This window comes from Cydia strobilella, chromosome 8 (genome assembly GCF_947568885.1).
Source record: "Cydia strobilella chromosome 8, ilCydStro3.1, whole genome shotgun sequence".
Classification (NCBI taxonomy): Eukaryota; Metazoa; Arthropoda; class Insecta; order Lepidoptera; family Tortricidae; genus Cydia; species Cydia strobilella.
The window spans coordinates 11,401,090-11,425,942 of NC_086048.1; the positions used below are offsets into that span (position 1 = coordinate 11,401,090).

Sequence of the window (24,853 nt, forward strand, 5' to 3'; positions counted from 1 at the left end):
AAAAATGATGGCTTATATGGCATTTGCTTTCCATTTTATATATAGATTGGGGTACGCAATTGGGGATTGGGATCTCTCACATGGAAAGTTTTTCCCTTGCAACAATAGAATATCACAAAATTTTATGACGATAAATGTTGAAGTTTGAAGTTCCACGTACCATATCGCACTGCGCGTCAGTATCGTCGTCATAGAAGATGTCTGTACAGTCGTCCATCCTGCGGCTTGACTTCACTGCTCCGCCAGGCGCCGCGGCCCCTCACCAGCCCGCCGGCCCACCTGCATCCGAGCAGTCCAAGCACGCACTGATACCACCAGCACAACCACAAAACGCGATAACAACGAATTCGCAAAATTCGGGAGAATCCGATGAGTCACGCGATCAAACTGCCGAGATGCAACACTCAGACCCCGCGGGGGTATAGCGTGTGGGTGTCCTTAACGAGATGCGATGAGCCGCGTAGTCAGATTGAATGGCTTAAGAGTTTTATAATGAATTTTTTGTCGATCGCGGATGAGTGCACCCAGGTTTTCCAGACGGTGTTTTTGTGATGTACTGCGTAGAATGCCGAGGCCGGGGGCGCGCGCACCACAGGGGTGCATTGATCGCACTTCCACTGCGCATGTGCCCGTGAATTTCTCGGCGGTTTTGACATTTGCTACGCCGACGCAATCGAACCTTTTATTTGGTCTATTAGTATAGCACCGGCGCTGCTGTGTAGGTGATTGTTTGCATTACAATTCTTTATTTGAAAGTAATCATACTTGTTTGCTATAACAATGCGTCGTCTCGAAAACAAGTACCTAGTTTCTATTACCTTTCGCATTTGTAGCCGCGGTATATAATTTTTATCTTGAAGAGAATTCCGCGATATTCCACGTCTCACGCTCTTTCTGTTTAAATGTAAAACGCCTTTGTGTAGGCACTCATTATGCATCAGATTTTTTTTATAAGTAAATTAATCATTAAGATCTGCTGGGGTATATAAAAAGCACGTGAATGCTGCTGCGCCATGTATGGGGAGTTTCTCTGTCCATGAATAGAACCTTGTTTAACTGGGTTCACTTTTATTCTTTAGCCAGTTGGCAGTCTGAGGAACTTGGTCATTATAGATAATTTTACTAGTACATACCTACTTATTAAAATAAGTATACACTTACAGGATCTAATACTATCCTCTATCGAGGAAATAAAATGTCAATAAGAGTTTTGAATGATTTACGGTTAGTTTCACTAGATTTATATTGACCGGGATATAGACCGTGATTACCTTTTGTACACCCACCCGCTATCTTCAGTCACCCGTGAACATGATGCATGTAACTGCGTCGAAATATCGGGAGCTCACAAATAATACAAAAGGTAATCACGGTCCCGGTCAATATAAATCTAGTGAAAATGTCAATAAGTTTGAACATGCCAGTAAAGTTGTGCGTGACCGCAATCTCGAGAGAATTTATTTGATTAAGTGCTTACTTACATAATAACATTAATAGCTAATATCCTGTTCAAGCTCAATAGATTTAATCATTAGCTAGCCTTAATAGAAGCGTTTTATGTCATACTGTCGGAAATCGGATTGAGGGCTGAGCCCCGACACCCCACATCCCACATCCGATGATACCCTTAGGCTCACATCTATTACCGATGACATTCGTCGGATATCTATACATCGGCAAATTGAAGCACAAACGAGCTTTAACAAGGGACCGAGTATCGAGGTGGAAGTGGACTCTTTTGGCTCGTAGGACAGTGGTGTGGCACAATCAAATAGACCTAAAGTCGGAACAAGCTAACTCTGCATGGCTCTATCGTCCGATAGCTGACGAAGCATTCTCATGGTCGCTGACATCTATCATGTCGTCGGATACTCGTAATATTATAAAATGTGTTGCATTTTATTAGACTTGCCCCTGATCCCCGATTTAAGTCTCCGACATATCGATATCAGGTAGCCTGATAGAGCTTTTATCCATTAAGCAATATCTTTATCTGTCATGTCTTAATCTCAACGCTCAATAATCTATATTTCAAACCCGCACTTTCAAACAAGTTGTCAAAACGTTAGACGACAGGTGCAAAGTTGAACGTTGAACTGTGTCAAGGCACTCGGGACTCGGGCGTTCACTTGGCTAGGCAGGTTGTTTCCCGCTTTAACCTTTTAATCTCGGCGGGTACGTTTATAGTAAAACTTAGGTAAATAGAAGCTTTGTCACAGCTAGATACTTTTACTCCATTCCTCTACAAGCCAGTGTTATACATAGACGAACTATAAAATAGTGTATTTCATTATGTAAGACTGTTAATTTACTTATGCATTTGCATATGGTATGGTTAAATATGCAAATATTAGTAAATGTAAATTACTAATACAGGGATCGGAAAACCCCTTCATTTTACTAATAATATTTCCTATAGGGTAAGCCTATCAAATGGTTATCCAGATGATATGGTTATTTAGTTAACAGTTTTTGTTTCGAATTTGGTATATAGCTTTAATATTTACCACATACCGTCGTAAGTATTACTCTTTTTAACCGACTTCAAGATTTCAAAAGGAGGAGGTTATCAATCCGGTTGAATTTTTTTTTTGTTGTTTTTTTTTTTAATGTTTGTTACTCCATAACTCCGTCATTTCTGGACCGATTTTGAAAATTATTTTTTTGATTGTAAGTATATATATACAGATTAGTCCCGTTTTTGTCAAAACGCAGTTCTGATGATGGGATCCATGAGGAATCGAGGGAACTCCTCAAATGTTAAAGGCTTACATATAGTGATTTTAGTATTTTCATCAACAAATCAAGCACTTACATTTAAAAAAGTGACATTTGATGAAGTGGAACTGCTGACGATGATCAGAACGGAACTCTTTAATGACGCATAGTTCACGTTTGGCTATTTGTCCTCTTCGTTATGTTTGTTAAGCAAGTTAGGTTTTCAAGAAACATTTTTGTCAAGCTCGAGTTCTGATGATGGGATCCATGAGGAATCGAGAGAACCCCCCAAATGTGAAAGGCATACATATAGTGATTTTTGTATTTTTATCAACAAATCCAGCATTTACATTTAAAAAAGTGACATTTGATGAAGTGGAACTGCTGATGATGATCAGAATGGAACTCTTCAATGACACATAGTTCACGTTTGGCGATTTGTTCTCTTCCTTATGGACCCAGAACCAAGCTTGGACCCGAACTCGGACCCGGACCCGGGTCTGGAAATGGACCCGAACTCGGATCCGGACCCGGACCGAACTCTGACCCAAACTTGGACCCGGACAGCCGGACACGGACCCGGACTCGGATCCGGACCCAGACCCGGACCCGGAAATGCTACTAGAAAAGTGGGTTAGGTTAGGTTAGAACTGTGACCCTTACAGAAACGAAATGCTATCAAAAAAGTAGGTTAGGTTAGGTTGGAACTGCGACCCCTACAAAAACGAAAAGCTACTAGAAAAGTGGGTGGTTCCTTTTCTACATTATTAGGCAATATTATAATAATTAGGCAATTAGGCAAAATTAGGCAAAAGATGGATTAGGATAATTAGGCAAAATATGCTGTCTTTTTCATTTCATTGTCTGGAATCGACACTCTGTATCAACAATAAGTAAACTTTCAGCGGCATCCCCCATTGTAGTCGGTTTTTTTTTCTTAAAAATTATGCAGTCTCTTTTTCGTGCAATGTTTTGGCCACTGAGTTTTAAGTAACTTGATCGCGTTCTAAAACACTTGATAGGGTTTCGATATTAGGGGTTTTTGATATGGTAAGCGCTTATTCGAAATAACTAGGTATTGATTTGGTGGTAACTTTCGTTTGGTATTAACGGTTTTCGAACTAAACAAAAACAAATCTATCAAATACCCTATCCAATGCCCCTTTATTGGTAACCGGTTCCGGTCCCTGCCCACTGCCAAGCCTTTGACAAGCTAATCTTTTAACAAGAAAACATTTGTAAGGGATCTGGTAGTGCGTTGAAATTACTTGAAATGAAATAAAACAAATGCAAAAAGATATTGTCATTACATCACTAATATTTATTGCAATATACTTAATAACATTAATAAAATTACGGTCAAACGGAAGTTAAATTTTTCCCAAAGTTCATTGACTTTGCTATTGCATTGATAACAGGTAAGGGTGGGAAAACCGCGTTTCCTGCTCTTGTGCGGCGTGTGAGAACTTACATAATTATAAACACGTGTGCAAGAAGTGATTTAAAGTAATTGACGAGCAGGATACGAGAGTGATGAGATTGGTGAGATGATATTGATAAACATGCTTGGCGACGTTTCGCAAGAAAATATTTTACTAGAGCTAGAGGTGCATGTGCAATGCAAGTGAACTAATATTGAAAGTACGCAGGAAAATAAATACAGCTTAGAAGAAAAAAACGTACAAAAGTATTTACGGTTAAGTTCGGAAAATTATTGAATATGACTCTTTTATACACATTACTTCGCGAACAATTAGAGATTAGAGACTAATAATGGGGGTAGAGAACTTCCATTGCAATTTTTTATGTTAAGCAACTCAGACTATGATGTAAACTTCTATTTTATGCCTATCTTCCATAATAATTTCCACAGTGAGGTAACTTACAAAAACTCAAAATTACGCTTCTCATTTCGCTCACGCTCGTAGCTCGTAGAAGCACGATCTTTAGATTATTGATACGTTGCCAAATAAGTTTTTTGATACGTAGTCACCCACTAGCACCTATTTTGTTCTACCTATTTAGACTATTGGTTTAGCAGCATTTATCATTCATTAGGTTTAGGTACCTTTTGAAGGTATAATTTCTTAAAAATTTAGCTCTAAATCATGTACTTATTAAACGTAAAAAGTTAACAACATTGAAATGTTACGTTTGGTTAATGTTTCCTATTAGATGCTATGATCAGATAACTGTGATACTTTTGTAAAATTAAAGTTAAAAGCAATTATTTTACTTAAAAATAAAATTCTCGACCTGCGTACAATAAACAAAGAGAAATAATGACACATCGGACCCGTAGGTTTGCGAAAGATGAAGTTGCATCAGTGCAATGACATGCAACCGGCTGCGACTCTAATCGCTGCAATTTCCTACCGGCACATTGTCCGCAAACAATACAAGGAGGCCGATTCTGGTTTACCAATTTCTTCAATCTCACGCGCACCAATAAGTGCGAGCAAAGTGGCTTATGAAAGGATGCTGGCCTGCTAGCATGAGTTGTTTTCTTGTGCGCGACTCCATACATCTTGCGCGACTCCAATCATCTTGCGCGACTCCATACAGCTTGCGCGACTCCAATATACATCTTGCGCGACTTCAAGTATGGACTCCCGCGCGAGAACGCAAATCATGCTAGACGGTCTGGCCTCCTAGCCAAGATAACAGATGACAACTGTACATCGACAAATGCCAAACGAAAAGTAATACTGTATCGGGGTGACAGATGCTACGAACAGTCAAGTTACTATTGCCATACATTATTTAAGTTTGGATCAGAGTTTATCATCTTGGTTGGGCTGGTTGATATCGGCATCTGGCTCGCACTTATTGGTGGACGTGAGCCTGATGACACGACTCACGATCGTATCAAAACAAGATGAAAACATTATCAAATTGAGAAAACAGAATTGGCTCTGGGTGCCTTTCTATAAAAACAACCTGAATCCTCTCAACCGTGTAATATACGAGTGCTAAATCAACACACACATCCACAAAACGCCTATAATTTAAATGGTATCTATTGTTAATTTAGCATTTCAAGTGCGTGCGTAGATTTAACAAAATTTAACTTTAATATTAACGGGACATGAGCCTCATGTCCCGTTAGAGGGTTTATTTACTCGTAAGTTGTGAAATTGGTTCAAGCCGTTAGCGAAATTTAACTTCAAAACTAAATTTATTTTCATGCAACTAGAGTATCATTATTATCCGAATGAGCGCGATAGTAGTTTTTTTTTAAATAATATCATACTCGTAGTTCATGTCGTAAACGCCATCGACTATAAGGTCCCTTTTTATAGAAAATACCACATTTGTACCATTGATTGTGCCAGGCATAATTAATATTCTACACACCTTTAAGTCTGCGATCAAAATGATTTTTTTATTTTAAATTGCATCATTACAGAATATCATTACCATCTAAAATGGAGATGGGATAAAAGATAATGTACTTTTTCACATGTTCATGTCGTGTTAATGAAAAGCTCAAGTACATCATTTGCACGCTAATACGGGGTCATACTTAAGGTCCGAATGGAGAAAACCGATGAAAGATAATTTGTAAATGGTGCTCTTCTCGATTCTGTTAATGACACACTCAGAAGGTTAATCTTGCGCAAAAACCTCTTAGGTATACCTTTAAAACTTTAGTTTTTCAGAAAACGGTTGATTCCCCATTATTATTATCATTAGTCACGAAAAAAAGCAAACTACTTGCCGCCCTACAAAATCATTGGTAGATGTTGTAATTTTGACAGTCGCCTACCCGTTGACAACGTCAACCTGTCTGTCAAGCAAAATTGTCTGTGTTTATTCTAGCGAGGGTATTAGATGTAGTTGTTGGCAGCCGCAGATGGCGATGGCGGTCATTCCCCCGCTTCCTGCTCGACCGCATTCCTGCTCTACGTGCGTACAAAACTCCCGAGGGATTCCAATGCCATTATGCTGCGTTGTGCTGTTACTTTACTCCTGATTGAATTAATGTGGATACTGTGCCATTCGCAAAAGCATCAGACTATATTAGATCTTGTGTGTTGTTTGCGCAAGTTACTTGAATGAGGGCTAACGCGTATGAATTCGCCGCTAGGGGCGCTAGTGTGGATGGTGGTCTTCGCAAAGTTCGAAATGTCAAATGTCACTTGTCACTTCAATGACTGACAGCTGTTCTTTAGTCTTTTGGACCACCATCAACAGAGGCGCCAACTGGTGAGCGAAAAAACGATAGCCCTCATTACTACTCCTACCCCAACCTTAATTAAAATATTATTTCATTGAATAGTGTAGAGGTACTTCAAGCGTTAGATCTCTAAAAATTGTTCAGTATAGTAGAAGCCACTGCTACTTTTACTCTGCTATTACTACTTACTCTGTAATTTTCACTTGATTACTATTTAAATGCTGTAATCTGAATAACTCTTAATATAACTAACTAGCACATATATCATCGTCATTGTGAACTTATGTCCTTGCCAGTTGCTTTATTATACGCCACCACAAAACGTCAAATTAAATAAACAATCAAATGAATAGAGTAAGTGAAATAATTGAACAGTTTTTCTTCCATTGATGTAAGTGTCCGTTTGTTAAAACGTCGTTATATGGGTAGGTACGGTCGAGTTCACAAACATCTTTACAAGCCAACGTTCCAATAATATACTATACACGATCTTATTGTCAGTCCAAGAGACGCATTTATGCGTTAGAGGGAGCAAGTGATATTGCTATCTCATTCCACCGCATAGCTGCGTCCTTTAGACTGGCCTACGCTGGGCCATCGTGTAGATGAGCCATTAGAGGAGTTAGAGGCGTGTTAATATATTTTTGGAACGTTGACTTGTAAAGATGTTTGTGAACTCGACTGTACAAGATTGCGGTCACGAGTCACGATAAATGCTATGATTCAATATTTATTTAAGTTATCAATATTCGATTTTTTACGTGTACGTAACGAATGTTTCGAAATATTTTGATCTATCTTTTTGTTCAAGAAGTTACAGACAACAAATTACAGACATATTACAGAGAACAAATTGTTTATAACACCTGTATTCATTACCTGTAATGCACAATTGATGATGATGAATAAATAATTCTAAATGATTCTATTTCCCAGCAATCCCAGCGTTGATCTGGTGCGGTAGGTAAGGTAATGGTCTGAAATTTTATATTTATTGGATCGGTTCTTCGACGTTCTAAATCTCATTTATCTGCGTTAATATTGTTATTATTACCGATACAGTCGACGTCATATATATGTATACGTTATTGTCTTATTCCTATGTGTGATAAGCTGATAAGGCTTCAATATTTATATTTTGCTGGCTGTACATATAACTTAAATAGAATTAGCCTTGGTACTACATGGCCAAAAAGTGATGCCAGAGTGGACTCCAAGAGTACTGGATTATAAATAAAAATCACAATATACGTATTATAGTCTTAAAACAATCGCGCGTGGAATAGAGACACGTCCGAATGACGCATCTCTAATTGGGAATGCAGTTATGCCGCGACAGGCGCCGGAGCAGCCTCCGCTGCATACCGGTTGTACGACGGGACGCTTTTCAGCAAATTACCTACATCAAACCTATACTTGATAGTCTTGATACGTTACCCTGGAACAAAAACCGGCCGGATGAATCTGTGTAAAGAGTGTATCAAGGTATGTGAGACGTGAGTCTTCTGTCGACTTGTATTAGTTTTTACTTTTACATTTGTACTGTTGGTCCTTTCCTTAGATTGTATCACATGTTATCTACCTAGTCTGTATGTCTGTCTGTTATAAATTTCACAGTGTATTCGTTCGCTGTAATGCTGTGTAAATTTTTAGTCAATAAAATAAAATAAAAAAATCTTTGCAGCGCTTAGACACGTCCTATAAAAAAAGGGATGCCTTTTTGCGAAACCTCAAAAATGACTCAGCGATGTAATTCAAAATACATAGTTCATTTAAGTCTGTACATATAGCTTTACGTTCATGATTTTAAATTTTTTTCTGACCCACATTTCAAAAGTTAGAATCGGGGGACTTATTTACGGTAAAGCATCATTTACTATATTTAATATGTTATCGTTTACAATTCAAAAGTAAGAACACGTAAACATAACATAACATGAACAACAGTTCAAAATAAGTGGAAACTAGCCATACTAACTGTAGAATGTTACTAAACTAAAAGAATACAAAAGATGTACAAAACTAAGGAGTCTACAGAGCCGAAATAAATATTGTATACCCAAATATAATAAAATATATGGCACTAGGTTGTATACATATATATTGCCTAAAATATTAAATGATTTGCCAGATGCTAGAGTAAAATATTTAAAAGGGAAAAATGTTAAAAAAGTTATTAAATTGCACTTGTTACAATCTAACGACTTCATAGAATTCTAATTATATTATTATAAGATAGATTTATTATGTTATTTTCTTGGACTCCCTATCGGCACACAAATCTCCTCAAGGTTTTGTTCACGATGGGTCTTGTAGTAATATAATATAAACTGTAACTTGTTTATTATTCAATAAATAATAAATAAAAAAATACTAAATGAGCGATTTCTTCCAGACAAACTAAACGACAGATATATCTTAATTTCCATTGTTGTCAACTTTATTCTATTAGTCGAACAAACTAGAGTCACTTTTTGCCACAGTTAAGTTCCTAAATATGAATGGAACCGAAAGTCGGAATCTCGAAGGCAGCTCTTAAATTAACAAAGAGCTTACTCAAGCCCTAATATCTGGCATTAATGTTTCACTGCTTTTATGAGCCATGTTGCTTGAAATAAAGTATTATTAATAATAATAATTAGGAGATTAAATGCTGGTATGCCAAACTCGATAATATATTGAACATTACTAATATTACTATTATAGTTGTTATATACAGGTTGACCTTAGCCATTGGACAAACCCTAAAATCCCACGTAGGGCTTCTTCTCAGGAATGCTCTAACGTGAATAATTTTTAATAAAGTAAAAAAATATTTTTTCTAACAAAAGTTATTTTAAATAATCGACAACAAAAAGAAACATACTGTATTAATAATTGACAGTGCTTTTGTCAATTTGTTCGAAAATATGCGGCAATGATGACATTTGTCAAAAGTCAGAATCTCATTAGTGTCATTAATAAAAAAGGTCGAAGAAGGTTTCATACTATTTATGACCTCAGGAGCTACTAACTCATACAGGCTGCTCCAAAGTAAAAAATCGTAATTTGTTAATGTCTTCGTAACCGCTACACCGGTTATTATGGTACCTACTTTGTATACTGGTTCTAAAAACCCTAATGCATATGTACATTTCGGCTTTGTCCAATGGCTAGGGACATCCTGTATATGAGACAGTATTCAAATCAAACGATCCAGATTAACCTATTAGTAGGGGGCGTCCATAAAACTTTAGTTTTCAGATTTGAGCACTTTTTCTTCTACCTGTTACGTAAAATAAAATTGTTATGAAAATAACATATTTTCCTAAGTAAACTTCTGAGGAATGCAATTACCCATACGAAATAACAAAGGAATTAGGTAATATAATGTGAACCCGAAGCTTCTCAAGTTAACGCATTGTATTTTTTATAATTAAACGTTGTATGGGCAATTAAGTGCCGTGGGCGGATTGTCATGTGTTGCGCAAGAGCAGAATACATGGTTAAGTTTAGAGAAATTGTTCTAAGAGGTATACTGTCTTGTATCACTGCGGTGACTCAATAGCTCTTCATTTAACAGTAAAGCCCTTTTGCATGGAAAGTCTCATTAATCATTACGAGTATATGTTTGTAGGTACAAATTAACAAAACTTCCGTGAGACAGACATATTAAATATATTAATAACGGGTCACTCACGTATTACGTAATACGTGAGTGACCCGTTATTAATATATTTTATAGGTACAAATTAATTTAAAAAATGTTAGAAACTTGTCCGAAATTAAAATTATTTTAACTTTTACCATTCAACTCTAACAACATTTTAAATGCTTGAACCCTCTGATTTAACAAGAAAACACTGTACAATTTATTTTCATTTAGTAAATTCACCGGTGTATCTTATACATCTTCATGCTGCCATTGCTGCCATTAGGGAAATCAGACATTTATCCTTTTAGAATGACCTTTAAAATACAATCCTAAGAAAATTCAAAGGTCGATCAAAAAGCGAAACGTAAACAAACGACGGTGTGTTTGCAATCACGATTCTCGCTTTAGCGAGTTTAATCTAACTCGTTGAGATCACGGCTATCGTCATTAGAGGCAGATTTACCGGCATTCGGAGCTAATCTTGAGGGAGTGGTGAAAGGGCTCTTGAAAGTTACACTGGCATAACCCCTGCGCCCTGGGCGAGCATTTGAGTCTAATCGCCGGTTCGTAATAGACATGTGAATCTCGAATCACTTTGTAATGTAGGTATATTGCGAATTGTCGAGACTATTTTGGAAAGGCTCGTTGAAAAGCATAGTCGCCGGAAACAAATGGATCACCACCATACCAAAAAAGTTTGTGAGCTCCGAATTAATTCTAATAAGAAATAGAGCAATTTTACATAACGAAACGAAAATGTTTAAAGAATTTTAGCGAATCTAATACCAACCCAAAACCAAGAACTAGCTTAGATGGCAACAATACCTATAATGCTTACACTTACAGAATGTAGTAGGAATCCTATTAAAATCATATTTGCTAGTTTGTAATAGTTTAAAATTTTAGTTAAAATAATGTCGATCAAAATTAGAAAAATTAACCAAGCCAATCTTGACTTCGACTTCAGGACGGGACAATGCCAAAAAATTTTACATTTGAAAAATTTCTTATTTTTTCATGATGATAGGTATAAAACTATTTCGATTGGGTATTATTCAAATAACCCTAAATATATCCAGTTTAGATACAAGCAGCGATACGATTACCTAACGGTTCCCCGAAAACCTCACACGGTATAATCAAATTGCAGCTAATTCTATGGAAACGAGAAATTCTATGGAAGTAAAACGCAAGTCAATACCTTCTCACAATTCTCACGCGGCCTTTGCATTGAATCTGAATAAGGTGATTATTGCCGATTTATAATCTAGTAATTACATGAGAACTACTACAACACGTGTAACGAAAACAATTTATTTATCTGATTTATTTATTTATAAATTTAAGATTCAGATAAAGCGAGCCAGCATAATAGATACTAAAACCTGCCCTATTTTCGTGCGTGCTCGCACAATTTTATTTCATACTCAGTAGTCGCATTTATTTCTCCGGAAATAAAAAAAAGTCCACCAACCTGCAATATCGGACGGTTTCCAATTCCGCAACTGATTTTCGATATTCGATCCCAATTCCGGAATTAGGGTTCATCATATTTTTATTAGATTTTTTAATAAAAAACCACAAAAAAATCTGATACTTTACGTTTATTAAAGAAAGTATTTTTTGTCGAATTTAATTTGAAGTATATAAGTAATTATTCATGGAGAAATTTTATCACTAAATTGAGTAGTGCCATCTTTGCACCTCTTATTTCAGAACCTTATTACTATGGTCACTTTTATGACCGTAACGATTTTGATAGCACACGCAGTGCAAGTGTTCTTTTAAACGTCACATGAAATTATGACGTATAAATAACACTTGCCCTGCGTATGCTATCAAAACCGTTGCAGACTTTTCTTGATCTAACTCTATGAAAGTCTGAATAAAACCATTATACCTACATAAAACTCTCCGTCAGACCAAAGAGAATTTATAACCACTACATTTTAAGTCAGATGTCAGATATAGATAGTTAGCTCTCTTTTCTATGTCACACGTATCTAATCCCATGTACCTAATCCAAAATCTAAAACCAGCAGTCTGTTGCAGAAAAGCCGCTTTCAAAGTTCTCAGAACAAACTTAGTTTAACCTATGTATAATATATGCAGCAGTACTTATACCGTACTGTAGGACGTTTAGTATTCACCCAAGCTTTCACCTTAATCAAGGAAGATGATCTTGCAGATGCTTTACGAGCTAGTTGTACGAGTAAGTACCTAACTATTACGTGTTTAGAACTGAAAAGGCGGAACCGGATTCGAATCTCAGTGACGCATAAGTCTGTTTTTACTTCATGTAGGTACCTAAGTAGCAACAGAATGTGTTGTCATTAGTTTAACTGAGTACCTTTTAGTTTAACCTTTTTATGATGAAGTGTCTAGTTATTTTGATCTCGTTATACCTATCATGTGACTGAAGTATTGTCATAATGTTTGCGCCAGTCGATTTCTATCTTAACCTCTTGCTTGTGTATGGTAACGATCCAGACCGAATTTTTACTCATTTTTAATATGCATTTTTTGACAACGATTTTTGCTGCTCTATACAGCACAGCCGAGGTTTATACCAGTGGGTCAAAAATAGTGTTCACCACACACACATTTCAAAAGTTAAATCTTCTAAAAATAATATTTATTTATCAACCTTTACAAATCTTCTTGATTCTCTTTCTTAGAGTGCATTAATAGACGAATATGTTACTACAAACTACCAAATAAGGGAGATTATTCCATAAAAATGCTGTGTATGTACCTATATGTACCTACCTAATGATATACAGAATGAAATTTTAACCACCAGCCATACTCTGTGTAGTGACAGTGACTTTATATGTAGGTCATACTGAAAAACTTTTATTATGGGACCAATGCCGAAATCGCGAAAAAAATTTGGCTGTCCCATAGAAATCAGTGGCAACATAAAAGTATCAGCCGGAATGTAAGGAAACATCCAATTTTTCGCGATTTCGGCATCTGTCCCATAACAAAAGTTGTTCAGTATTACCTATATAAAGTCACTACGCAGAGTATAGGATGACGTTAGACCGGGCCGTGTCCGGACCGGAGCTTCCGGCGCTTACTTTTCTATGACATGACAGGTGATCACGTGATGCCTTCCATAGAAAACGAAGCGCCGGAAGCTCCGGCCCGGACACGTCCCGGTCTAACGTGAGTCATCCTTATGGCTGGTGGTTAAAATTTCACCCTGTATTCTCCACCTTACTACACTACACTTATGTAAATATTTCGTACCTTTTTCGTCTCTCCTATATAAGGACCATGCGCTAAAAAAATTGCCTTTTACTTTTTGCCAACAGCCAGTTGCAACACTTGCAACAAAAATATGGCCAAGCTCGATTTTATAAACTGTAAAAGGATTTAACTTGACAACAGATAAAATTGTACTAAGCTTAAATCGAAGCGAATCCTTTAACTTTTAGCGTAGCGTACGTGCCCTAATAAAACTGGCTGCCAAACAAAATATGTCATGTACCGTACCGTAAAGTAATAGGTAGAGGTACCTTATTATATATTATATTATATATTATAATGATTTGTTAGCTGTTCGTCCAATACGCAGTTCGTCCAAATGATATTTCATACCAAAATAAGTAATACTTACTTAGGTATACTTAAGTACTAAAAAGTTGCTTACGTTAATTGCTCATTACGTTAATTTCGGTTCGCTTACCAAACCGTTAACGTGATTGAAAGATACATGCAAGCAACCATGCCGCGGTTGGCCGATGAAATGTAACTAACTAACCTTACCCGATCCATTCGGATGTCGGCCAAGTGCGAGTCGGACTCGCGCACGAAGAGTTCTGTACCATTACGCAAACGACGGCAAAATAATCACGTTTGTTGTATGGGAGCCCCACTTAAATATTAATTATATTCTGTTTTTAGTATTTGTTGTTATAGCGGCAACAGAAATACATCATCTGTGAAAATTTCAACTGTCTAGCTATCACGGTTCATGAGATACAGCCTGGTGATAGACGGACAGACAGACAGACAGCGGAGTCTTAGTAATATTAGGGTCCCGTTTTTACCCTTTGGGTACGGAACCCTAAAAATGAGTGTATTCGGTATCGGCGGGCATTACCCCTACCTACTGCGATTCTTCTGTCACTCATTTCATTAAGAAAATAAACAGATACAACGGCGGCATCAACGTCCCTGCAGTAATGTTGCAACAGTAATGCGGCCGCAGTTGACAACCGAATATAACCGACAAAAAGCTGTATCTCGATAGAACAATCGACATATAATTTAATGTCAAGTCGGAAGGCGGAAACATAGTCGCAACGTAGTCGGGGTTTTGCTCAAAACAATGCGAGACACGAAGAGGCAAGTGTCTCACCAAGGCATTTAGATTGGAGTGAAAGTCATCAAAATGTTTCCTGTTGTTAACTAATTCAAATATTCATTCTAGTTTTTTTATGGACATTAATTTGAATTATTTAGTCCGATTCTAGTTGGTCTTAGCTGTTTATTCCTGGAATCCTCAGTCAGTCTGGTCACTAATCTTCAACTTAAGATTTCATTCCTGGCCAAAAATTATGTATTAAACTCCTTGTGTGAAAAGCCCAAAGCGCTACAATAGTATGAGTACCTACTTGTTTTTGTGTACTTCGACTCTTAGCGACTATAGGTTAACGGCACCAATCATGGGACATTTAAGAGAAATATTGGGGTATTTTTGTTATTTCACCGACACCTGTAAAATTTCTCCCGCTTTATGCGTTAAAAGTTGAATGTCTTATTCGTCCTTTATGTTTTCGATGTATTTTATGAAACATACTTCTATTGGTTTCAATATTATAAACAAATTAAAACTATGTTTTTTTGCTCCAGTCATGAGCAGTATGGCGCCGTTAATTTTAAAACAAAAAAAAGTCAACGAAACATCAAGCGGCTTTTGTTTCTGGTAAAACTTTGCCAGTGTTTTAAAACCGACGATAAATACTTACTCTTATTATACAGGATTTGTCTATCTAACTATAAATACCATCATAATGGTGCCACGTCCATCATAGGGGTGTTCTACGTCTCTAAGTAATTATAAAATTTAATGGATTTGATATTTGAAAATTACATATTTTATAAAAAAATGTTAATTTTATTATTTAATTTTTTTGCTTGTAAAACTTGACGTGTAAAAGTGCTTGTGTGGCCTATTAGCTATATAAATGTCAGCGTGAATTTTAATAGGCGCTTAGTCTCATGTAAAGATTGAATGAAAGTTAGCTGCAATTTATGTAAGTAGTTTGACGCGACTAAACATGACTTCACCAAGTAGTTCCTTTAGTAAAGATCTACCACTGTCCAACTCAACTGACCAGCCAAGCCGTCGTAGGACAAATGATAGTAGTAAATGACATCACGATCGCACGATTGCCCCAGCTCGTGAGTCTGGACGTCATCCGGAGAAAATCGTATCTATACATTCTCCCATAGAACTATCCCTTTCAATATGTAAGAAGAACGAAAGAGACCGTTAACGAAGAACGTCGTGAGCACTGGAAGCTCTACAATTGACACAAGCCAGTAAACAGCCCGTAGTCCCGATAAAATTATTGTTTGTCTTCAAGCTAACGGTGTTAAAGCACTGGTGCAGTTGCCTAGATGGTTTATTGCAACAGAAGAAATACTAAGTACACTGTTGTGAGTAGCGATTGAGTATTTGTGCCAGTTTAATCTGTTCTGAGTTTACTTGTAACGGCTATAGACCACCTTATAAATTGAATATAGTATACCATCATATAATGACATTACTTAAATCAAAGATTGATATAACTCCGTAATAGATGGATACAGTCTAAGGAAAAAACGTGCCTCGAAAATCACGAAAATTTGATTCACGATCAGATGGCGCCACTAGTTTTGGCCTACACTCGTATAGAGAGCGTTAACTGTTTCGTTTGTTATTTATAATTTTAACGCATACCAGTAAAAGAACATGGGTCAAAATCATATAAAAATAATTAATGCAAATAAAAAAATCATTTATCCATATTTAAATACATTTTATCGTATTTTTATAAATATTTATTTTTAGTTTTAAAGTGTGTCGACAGATGGCAGTGAATTTACTGGGGTTACAAAATTTACTATGACAGTACCGCTCTAGTATAAGTTACTCTATGCTTAAATCAAAGTCCCTACTAACAGTGGCTATCAATTGATTCCTTATTCATGTCATATAGTATCAGTACCTATATTGTCGTATAAGAAGCCATGTCGGTGGTAAATGAGACAAAATCAGGTTTTGCGTTCCTCTTAAATTATTTCGAAACAACTTCCAGTATCGCTCGGAGATATTTATTATGTAAAAATCATGTCAAAAACAATAAATAAAAGCAACTGTGGAGATTACATAAAAGACTGCTTCCATTTTGGGACTTCGCCGTATGATTTGGAACATAGTAGTTGATTACGAATAATTTTTAAGAAAAAAAAAACCGATTTCAATGGGGGATGCCGCTGAAAGTTCACTTATTGTTGATGGTGCACTCTTAGATTCCAGACAATGAAATAAAAAAGGCAGCATCTTTTGCCTAATCATGTAGAAAAGAAGGTAAAACCACCCACTTTTCTAGTAGCATTTCGTTTCTGTAAGGGTCGCAGTTCTAACCTAACCTAACCTACTTTTCTGATAGCATTTCGTTTCTGTAAGGGTCACAGCTCTAACCTAACCTACTTTTCTGATAGCAGTTCTGTTCTGTGAGAATCGCAGATCAAAACCCAACCACCCACCTAACCCACTTTTCTAGTATCATTTCCGGGTCCGGATCAGAGTCCGGGTCCAAGTTTGCGTCAGAGTTCGGTCCGGGTCCGGGTCCGAGTTGGGGTCCATGTTCAGACCCGGGTCCGGGTCCGAGTCCGGGTCCATGTTTAGGTCTGGGTCCATAAGGAAGAGAACAAATCGCCAAACGAGAAATATGTGTCATTGAAGAGTTCCATTCTGATCATTATCAGTCATCAAATGTCACTTTTTTAAATGTAAATGCTGGATTTGTTGATAAAAAAACAAAAATCACTATAAGTATGCCTTTCACATTTGAGGAGTTCCCTCGGTTCCTCGTGGGTCTCATCATCAGAACTCGAGCTTGACAAAAATATGTCTTAAAAACTTAAGTTGCTTAACAAACATAAAGAAGAGGACAAATCGCCAAACGTAAACTATGCGTCATTAAAGAGTTCCATTCTAATCATCATTAGCAGTTCCACTTCATCAAATGTCACTTTTTAAAATGGAAGTGCTGGATTTGTTTATAAAAATACAAAAATCACTATATGTATGCCTTTCACATTTGAGGAGTTCCCTCGATTCCTCATGGATCCCATCATCAGAACTCGAGCTTGACAAAAATGTTTCTTGAAAACCTAACTTGCTTAACAAACATAACGAAGAGGACAAATCGCCAAACGTGAACTATGCGTCATTGAAGAGTTCCGTTCTGATCATCATCAGCAGTTCCACTTCATCAAATGTCACTTTTTAAAATGGAAGTGCTGAATTTGTTTATAAAAATACAAAAATCACTATATGTATGCCTTTCACATTTGAGGAGATCCCTCGATTCCTCATGGAACCCATCATCAGAACTCGAGCTTGACAAAAATGTTTCTTGAAAACCTAACTTGCTTAACAAACATAACGAAGAGGACAAATCGCCAAACGTGAACTATGCGTCATTGAAGAGTTCCGTTCTGATCATCATCAGCAGTTCCACTTCATCAAATGTCACTTTTTAAAATGGAAGTGCTGGATTTGTTTATAAAAATACAAAAATCACTATATGTATGCCTTTCACATTTGAGGAGTTCCCTCGATTCCTCATGGATCCCATCATCAGAACTCGAGCTTGACAAAAATGTTTCTTGAAAACCTAACTTGCTTAACAAACATAACGAAGAGGACAAATCGCCAAGCGTGAACTATGCGTCATTGAAGAATTCCGTTCTGATCATCATCAGCAGTTCCACTTCATCAAATGTCACTTTTTAAAACGGAAGTGCTGGATTTGTTTATAAAAATACAAAAATCACTATATGTATGCCTTTCACATTTGAGGAGTTCACTCGATTCCTCATGGATCCCATCATCAGAACTCGAGCTTGACAAAAATGTTTCTTGAAAACCTAACTTGCTTAACAAACATAACGAAGAGGACAAATCGCCAAACGTGAACTATACGTCATTGAAGAGTTCCGTTCTGATCATCATCAGCAGTTCCACTTCATCAAATGTCACTATATGTATGCCTTTAACATTTGAGGAGTTCCCTCGATTCCTCATGGATCCCATCATCAGAACTGCTTTTTGACAAAAACGGGACCAATCTGTATGTATATACTTACAATCAAAAAAAGAATTTTCAAAATCGGTCCAGAAATGACGGAGTTATGGAGTAACAAACATTAAAAAAAAAACAAAAAAAAAATACAACCGAATTGAGAACCTCCTCCTTTGAAATCTTGAAGTCGGTTAAAAAGAACTTTATCGATAAATAGGAGTGTAGTCTTGCAGAAAGCGATATACTTTAGGCATGTTTTTATCTACACCGAGTATAATCCCACAGATTTTAAAGGTGTATTCTTTACCGCACCAAGAGACTAAAATCTCATACAAAGTTTCCTGTAATCGATCTTGTTTTACAGATAGGTAATGATAATTTTTGCGAAAATTTCTTACTGTAATAACTTAGTAAAAAACTTTTTGGCTGCACTATATGACTTGATTTAGACATAATATGTGGATATTATTTATGTACCTACTGAAGGAAACTTGAATTTTTTATGCGTCAATAAAAAAAATACTTATTCGTTGTAATGTTTTTTTTTCGTCAAGATGTAAAAATAAATAACGTGTCGTGTGCATAAAATGCAAAAAGCAATATTTTTGCGACAAACAAAATTATTTTTTATCGTATTGTATTTAGTATGTTTCTATTAGGGTTAGCTATTTCTAGTCTTACCTTCATGTACATTATATTTTAGTTTGACTACCATTTCGTATGTATCTCTCTCAGTTACTCAAAGGTTAGCTGGAAGAGATCTCTTAAGGGGATAAGTTCGCCTTTGTACACATTTACTTACTGTATCCTCTCTGTGTTATGTACTTGTTTTGTGCAATAAAGTGTTTACTGCTGCTACTACTACTATTTTTTGCCGAATTGTTTGACCCATTCATACTATACAACCTTACCTTCTACATTCGTACAACCATAGACCAAGTACCTCTTAAGCCTTTCAGTACACAATGAACGATGTTACCGATGCGAAACTTTCCCTCCCATAATGGATCAATTTACCTTTGTATCCATGTAGGCAATGTAGGTTTGTTTAAAATAAGATCTGTACGTGTTTTACTTTCACGCGGAATGTAACAGGAGACGTCGGTAAATCCGCGAATGATTTGTTTGCGGTCGATATGCATCGGTGCATTTGGGTTCAGGTTACAGATTCAAAAAGTTAAGAAACATGAAGAAACACCTGACACCTGGTTTGAAAGTCCTTCCTAACTTCCTAACCAAATTAATGGAAACAGTAGAGTTTCACTTGTTTAATCAGATCACGCTTGATATCCGTGCCTAGTTTCTTTTCTGCGTTTATAAGTATACAAAGAATTGAATTGAATTGAATTGATTAAAGGAAATATATCTAGATAACCACAACACCCACAACACACAACAGTAGAAAAGGCCGTGAAATTCAAAATTTGTAATATGGGAGGTCGATACGCACGTATATAAATTTTTCAAATTTGTCACCCTTTTCTACTGACAAAGGTGGCTTGCCGGAGTACATAATTACCTACTTAAGTAAATATTTGAATGTCACCACAGTCACCTGTAGCCTTACTTAGGTATTGCTATTGAAATGTACTCTTTGGACATCAAGAAGCCTATTATTAACTATATACCCAGCATATATAGGGACCGTGCGCGTTGGAGGTTCTGTCATCTTGTGGCCTGAATCGGAAACATAAACTGTACATTGCCAAAGCAAGTGCTGCTCCATCTACCTTTCTTGTGGATTGCATAGTAGGTTCTGCCATCTTGCGGGCTACATCGAAAGCATTAACTTCACATTTACGCCTCGCGAAAAAAAATCTGACGGCTCCTGTGCTGCCCCCTATAGTTCATGCACGCTCCCTTTACACTTTACAGTAATTTAACGTGCATACATATACCATTAAAGAATATTTTAGGTGCAGTCGCAGCAAGCTGTGCAAGCGTCAATCGCGATTATTACGATGCCCAGACACGAACCACATTAAGGAAGGACCTAGAGGAAATAATTAATGTCTCATTCGAAAGGTGATACGCGCGAAGAACCACATAAAAACTCGAGTTTATTGCGCCATACAGTTTGTTGTGCATTCCATTTGCATTAATGAGTGTAACATAATATGTAATAATAATTAAGCTAAGAAATATCGTAAAGTAGAAATTCACTTAACAATTATTTAATATATTTTTAGCTTCGTATTGTAAGTAGGTAGGTACGTATTACCGTAAGAGGTATCTCTAATTTGCATTATTTCTTAAGTAAATAATAATATCAGACTTATGTTGTAAACTGGCTAAACGAAAAAAAAGACAACTTTTTTTTTTAAATCCCAATTTGTAGGATCCCAATAGATAGACTGGGATTGGATCAAGAATATGTTAGAGCTATTTTTAAGCATCCTTAATTCTTACTCAATGGAAAAAGTACCTATACATATGAGCTCTTTTCACAAATTAGCCGCTACGTTTACACGGAGCATCGAATCGGAAAGTCTGAGTCCATGACACGATGGTGAAAAGGTAATTACTATGTTATACCATCACTTGTCACGGATAATTATTCGTTATGGTATATCACACGACCCTGAATGGGGATAAACTTTACGAGTTTTTGAAAGTTTTGTTATTAAACTTATACATTACTTTCGTTTGCTCTTTATTGGAATAAGGGAGTCAGGGTCCTTTTTATCCCTTGTAGCGTTTATGGTTAGGGTCCATGACATTAGGTAGTCGTTTAGTGAATACTTTCCTCACGGACCTATGGGAGAAAAACGTTGCTACTATTCTTATTCACACCACTTTCAGACCCACTAAGCAAGCAAAGCTGAACCAGTATAGTTTCTCCTACAATCACGCGTAATTGTTTCGAACAACAGCGTTTAGATATGCTGGAGACGAGTTAAAATTAAAAGTCGAGAACACAACGTTTTACTGATAGATAGCATGGTCAGTGCCCCCCATTGTCCGACCGCAGTGTTATACTAAAGCAGTTAATTGAAGCCCAGGCACGAGGGATATCGCATTGAGCCATCTGATGCAGGCAGTACATACTTCCATTATTTACGCGAGTTAAAAGTTCTCAAGCGCCAGTGTAAACGTGATTTCGAGATCCGTAACAACTCTAACTACTAAGAGAGCGCACGTATACTGGTTCATTTGAACGTGGTTCGTCCGTACTCGGCAAGTCATAGGAATGACTGCTGAGAGCCTCCATTCATCCCGAGTCACGCCTCGCGGCTTTGGAAATAGATGAATGCCTGTTTTTGTAATTACCTCCGAGCACGGAGATATGATCGGATTTGAAATGCTTCGATGAAGCGTCATGTTTATAGTAAAATGGTAGCGTTATTCTGTTATTCGCTGAGTTATAATTCTGTCTGTATTGTCTATCATTAAACCTTCCTAATATCGGGCTTATTTTGCATTTTTATTTATCTTAACTTGATATACCTATCTTTATGGCAGAATCGTAGCTGAAGCGAATGCTCCAATTGCGCGTAGCCCATATTTATGTAATAATTAAAACCCTGTAGATTATGAGTAAAATAACTGTTTACTTAGGCTTAGGCCGTACAAGGAGCTTGATTAAAGCAGCTCACATCAGTTTCTTGAATTTAGAAAACGCATAATTTTCGAAACAGTTAGGCATGATATTGAGATAGAAATCACGTAATATCTGGCGAAACGTTACGCCGATTGTCCGGTGAGGTTATCAAACTGGAACATATTAATGTTAATGCCCAACACCCGGAATACGGATACTGCTTCTGTCTGGACTTTTAAACAAAAGCTCGAAAGTTGAACAAACAATAGCTTCTAACGAACGCAAAAAGGTCCTGGCATTTAGACGACAAAGACATAATTGAGGTACGTATAATTAGAAGCTTTAATAGGGGTCTAAACCGTCTAAAATTACTAACTTTGTAATTGGCGATTAAAAGGTTAAGCGATTTGAAAACTGACCGAATGCTTTACCTAATAAATAATAGGGGATATTACTGTAATGTTCTGTCACCAGAGTGCAGCACTAGCCTTTTTAGTAAACCATAGAGTAACTTATACAAACTGTACTTTTAACAGGTTTTTGACAAGTTTTCAGAGATACCTAATATAATATGACATTGATGCATCAAGGCGGTTTGTTTACAGAGGACCTACCGGGAAACGCGAATCCGAAATTTCGCTATCTGCCTCTTTATCGCTCGAATATGCAAAAGTGACAGAGATGTTAGATAACGAAATTTCGATTTTCTTGTTTCGCGATAGACCCTCAGATTGTGGTAGGTAGTGGCGCGCCCTACCCATTATCAGAACTGGACCTTAACAAATACTAGGTATGTTCCTTATTTTCCTTGAAAACCTTAAGCGTGAAGTACGCGTCGTTGAAGAGTTCTGATCTGGTCTTCATCAGCAGTTATATTTGATCGAATAGCACTTTTTGAATGCAAATGCTTGACTTGTTAATGAAAGTACAATAAACTTTATAGGTATGTAAGTATGCCTATAACATCTGAGGGGTTCCCTTAATTCCTCACGGATCTAATCATTAGAACTGGATTTTGGCAAAATTCATCTGGAACTACTTATATACTTTTAAACAAACAAAAAAACCGAATCAGTTAAAAAATACGGAGTTCTGAGGTAACAGACATACTCGTACAAAAAATAAGATAAAATTGATAACCTCCTTTTTTGACGTCGGTTACAAATAGTAAGTAGGTAGGTGCCTACTCTGTTAAATAAATTTGTTTTTTTATAGTATTCAAAGGATTCATGCTTTAATGCATCGATAGTATAGTGATGTCTTCAAACATAATCGTAGGCGTCTGATGTCTGATGGGCAAGCCAGCTGCCAGAGCAGGTTTATAGTAAGCTATCCAGTTTTTTCAAGCGATGTAGAATGAATCATTCAAATACCGTAAAAAAGGCAACGCAACGGAAATCAGGTTTTATTATTCATTGATAAACTTAATGTAAAGGCTGCATAATAAATCAGTCAGAACATTTAAACCTATTAGGAACACACAATTCAGAAAGTTAAGAAGAAAGTATAAGACGTTTAATGCTATGTATGGTAAGCTAGCTCTGATGAAGTAGTAACGCAGGGTCCTAACGAAATTTCCAAGCACCACCAACAGACATAAGAGGAGAAAAAATACTAAGGTATTGCAATCCCGATACAAACATTGTGTGGCCTCGGTTTCCATTTTAAATGTGACACTGTACGTAGACATACATTTGCATCACACACTTTTTTTGTACTTACCCCAAAAGAGGAGAGAAATACTTAATCCCACCAAAAAAATTTCATGTAAAATGTTGCCAAGACGAAACCATAAGGCTCGCACTGTCAAAAATTTATCTGACATTTTGTAGAGCCAAGCTTCTTAGTCTACAGGCCTTAACTTCACAAACTCTACACCTTAGTTAAAATATGTGGCTAAGCCTTATAAACATTTAGTTCTGTATGTTTCCACTTGCCTGGTAGCCAAAAGCTTACTCACAACACCGGTTTTTAGGGTTCCGTACCTCAAAAGGAAAAAACGAAACCCTTATAGGATCACTCGTGCGTCTCTGTCTGTCTGTCTGTCTGTCCGTCCGTCATAGCCTATTTTCTCCGAAACGACTGGACCAATTAAGTTGAAATTTGATATACACATGTAAGTTTGTGACCCAACGACGGACATGTAACGTAAACAAATGAATTTTAAACATGGGGGCCACTTTTGGGGGGTAAATGAGAAAATTAAAAAATAAAGTTTTTCAAACTATATCGTGTTATATATCAAATGAAAGAGCTCATTGTGAGAATCTCAAATATATTCCTTTTATAATTTTAGGATAAAAAATTTAGAAGTTATTCAAGAAAATAGGCAAAATAAGAAATAAGCGGTTTTGACTTATTTACAATATTAGTGGTGGTAATTGCTATAACTATTTCAAATTTTAGATCTCTACGTCAAACGGTCTCTGAGAAAAACGCATTTAACTGATTTGCAAGACTGAAGTGATCCC

General features: G+C 36.7%; 1 protein-coding gene across 2 annotated transcripts in view; it reads right to left on the bottom strand.

Annotated features, from left to right (window-relative positions):
* The window catches only part of LOC134743634 (uncharacterized), a 116,606-nt gene that overhangs the window by 90,466 nt on the left and 1,287 nt on the right, over positions 1-24,853 (bottom strand). The window contains exon 1 of one of the 2 annotated variants that reach the window (XM_063677213.1): positions 161-772. The exons of the other annotated variant lie outside the window; for it this stretch is intronic. Within the exon in view, the coding sequence (XP_063533283.1) occupies positions 161-217 (57 nt within the window). The 5' untranslated portion in view covers positions 218-772. Of the gene's footprint in view, positions 1-160; positions 773-24,853 lie in introns of those variants that run through there. 2 annotated transcript variants of the gene reach the window in all.